Source organism: Entelurus aequoreus, linkage group LG14 (assembly GCF_033978785.1).
Source record: "Entelurus aequoreus isolate RoL-2023_Sb linkage group LG14, RoL_Eaeq_v1.1, whole genome shotgun sequence".
NCBI lineage: Eukaryota > Metazoa > Chordata > Actinopteri > Syngnathiformes > Syngnathidae > Entelurus > Entelurus aequoreus.
Window position 1 is genome coordinate 58,983,449 of NC_084744.1, and position 2,500 is coordinate 58,985,948.

Here is a 2,500-nt window from a genome sequence, read left to right on the forward strand (position 1 = left end):
CTTCTGACACCACGACCAGGCTAACAATTACACCACAACCAGGCTAACTTCTGACAACACAACCAGGCTAACTTCTGACAACACGACCAGGCTAACTTCTGACAACACGACCAGGCTAACTTCTGACACCACAACCAGGCTAACTTCTGACACCACAACCAGGCTAACTTCTGACACCAGGACCAGGCCACAGATAGATTGCAGTTCTTAGGGAAACGTTGACATCCCAGACTCATGTTCTTCAGTCCAACTATTCAGTTCTGACCATGGGACTAACCCCGATCCTCTCACCTGGCCAAAGTGCGCGGGGTAGCCCAGCATGTGCACGTAGAGAAGCTTGGCCAGGTTGTGGGATCGACTGTCGCCGTCAGATTGGCGGAACTGGGCCCGGATGGCGGCGCACTCCCTCTGGATGACACCCCGCTCCTCACACTGGGTCCTGGCCGACCTGATGGCCCGGATCATCTCCTGGAGTTGTATTGATGGCGACATGGCTGCCTTCATGGGGAAATAAGCACATATTAGAACACATGGAGTCAACACCCATTGTGTTGTTACTAAGCATAATAGGTATGTTAGTAGTTATCTTTATTACCTATATATATATATATATATATATATATATATATATATACATATATATATATATATATATATATATATATATATATATATATATATATATATATATATATATATATATATATATATATATATATATATATATATATATATATATATATATATATATACATATATATATATATACATATATATATATATACATATATATATATATATATATATATATATATATATATATATATATATATATACATATATATATACATATATATATATATACATATATATATATATATATATATATATATATATATATATATATATATATACATATATATATATATATATATATATATATATATATATATATATATATATATATATATATATTCGGGAATTGCGGGCTTTCCCTTGACAAATTCCAAAAATTCTCAGATTTCCCAGATTCCAGGTTTTCCGGGACATTTTTCCCATTCAAAATGAATTGGCCATATTTCAAACTTCCACCATTTCCACATTTTCCAACCTATTCAAACTATTCCACCTTCAACATATTCCACCATTCTGGATATTGAAACTATAATTTGTCTAAGTTAAAAAAAAATTCCTGGGTTTTCCAGAATTCCTGCTTTTCCAAAGCGCTATTTCCACCCTTTTTTCTGGCGACTACTCCTTCTACATTTTTCAACGCAATTCAACCATCAAAACATTCCTCTTAATCAGGAAAAAAAACTTGTTTTTTTAACTGGAAAAATTCCCAGTTTTCCCGAAATTCCAGGAATTCCGTAATACAATTTCTCAATTCAACATGTTACTACTTCAAGATTTCTCGAAAAAATTCCAACACCAACCATTTCAATTTATTTTTGTGTGGGAATTATATGCGCTACTTCAACAATTAAAAAAAAATTCCAGGATTTCCCCAAATTCCTTTTTTTTTTTTTTTTTCCCCATTCAAAATGAATCAGCCATTTTTCAAACTTCCACCATTTCCACATTTTTCACCCAATTCAAACCGTTCCAACTTCGAACCGTTCAGCCTATTCGGGAATCGCGGGATTTCCCTTGAAAAATTCCAAAAATTCCCAGATTTCCCAAATTTCCAGGTTTTCCCATTCGAAATGAATTGGCCATTTTTTCAAACTTCCACCATTTCCACATTTTTCAACTTATTCAAACCATTCCACCATTCTGGAAATTCAAACTATCATTTTTCCAAGTTAAAAAGAATTCCAGGAATTCCCAGAATTCCTTTTTTTCCCAAACCCTTTTTTGACCCTTTTTTCTAGCGACTACTCCTCCCACATTTTTCAACCCACTTCAACCGTTCCACCGTCAAAACATTCCCCTTAATCAGGACCAAAAAAATGAAGTTGTTTTTTGAAATGGAAAAATTCCCGGTTTTCCCGAAATTCCTGGAATTCCTTAATACCATTTCTCAATTAAAAATGTTACTCCTTAAACACTTCTCGACCAATTTAAAAGATTCCAACACCAACTCATTCAGAACATTCAAGTCTTTAAACATTTTCCTAAAAATTCCCGCTTTTCCCCAAATTTCCAGGAAGTTCCAATTGAAATGAATGGGACATTTTTACAAGTTGCACAATTCCCACATTTTTCAACCTATTCAAACCATTCTAACATCAACACATTCCACTCATCCTGGACATTCAAACTAACACTTTCCCAAGTTCCAAACCAAATTCCCGCTTTCCTGGAAATTCAAACTCTTCAACATTCAAACCATTCCATCTTCAACTCATCCTGGACATTCAAACTACCATTTTTCCACATTCAACAAATTTCCAGGAATTCCCGTTTATTGGCAAGTTATTTCCACCCTTCTTATGTTCAACTTCTCCTTTCACATTTTTCAACCCATTTCAACCGTTCCACCGTCAAAACACTCATA

General features: G+C 34.4%; 1 protein-coding gene across 1 annotated transcript in view; it reads right to left on the reverse strand.

Annotated features, from left to right (window-relative positions):
* The window catches only part of LOC133665136 (AP-1 complex subunit gamma-1-like), a 60,631-nt gene that overhangs the window by 57,136 nt on the left and 995 nt on the right, over positions 1-2,500 (reverse strand). Inside the window, exon 2 of the mRNA XM_062070361.1 lies at positions 292-498. Within this exon, the coding sequence (XP_061926345.1) occupies positions 292-492 (201 nt within the window). The 5' untranslated portion in view covers positions 493-498. The remainder of the gene's footprint in view (positions 1-291; positions 499-2,500) is intronic.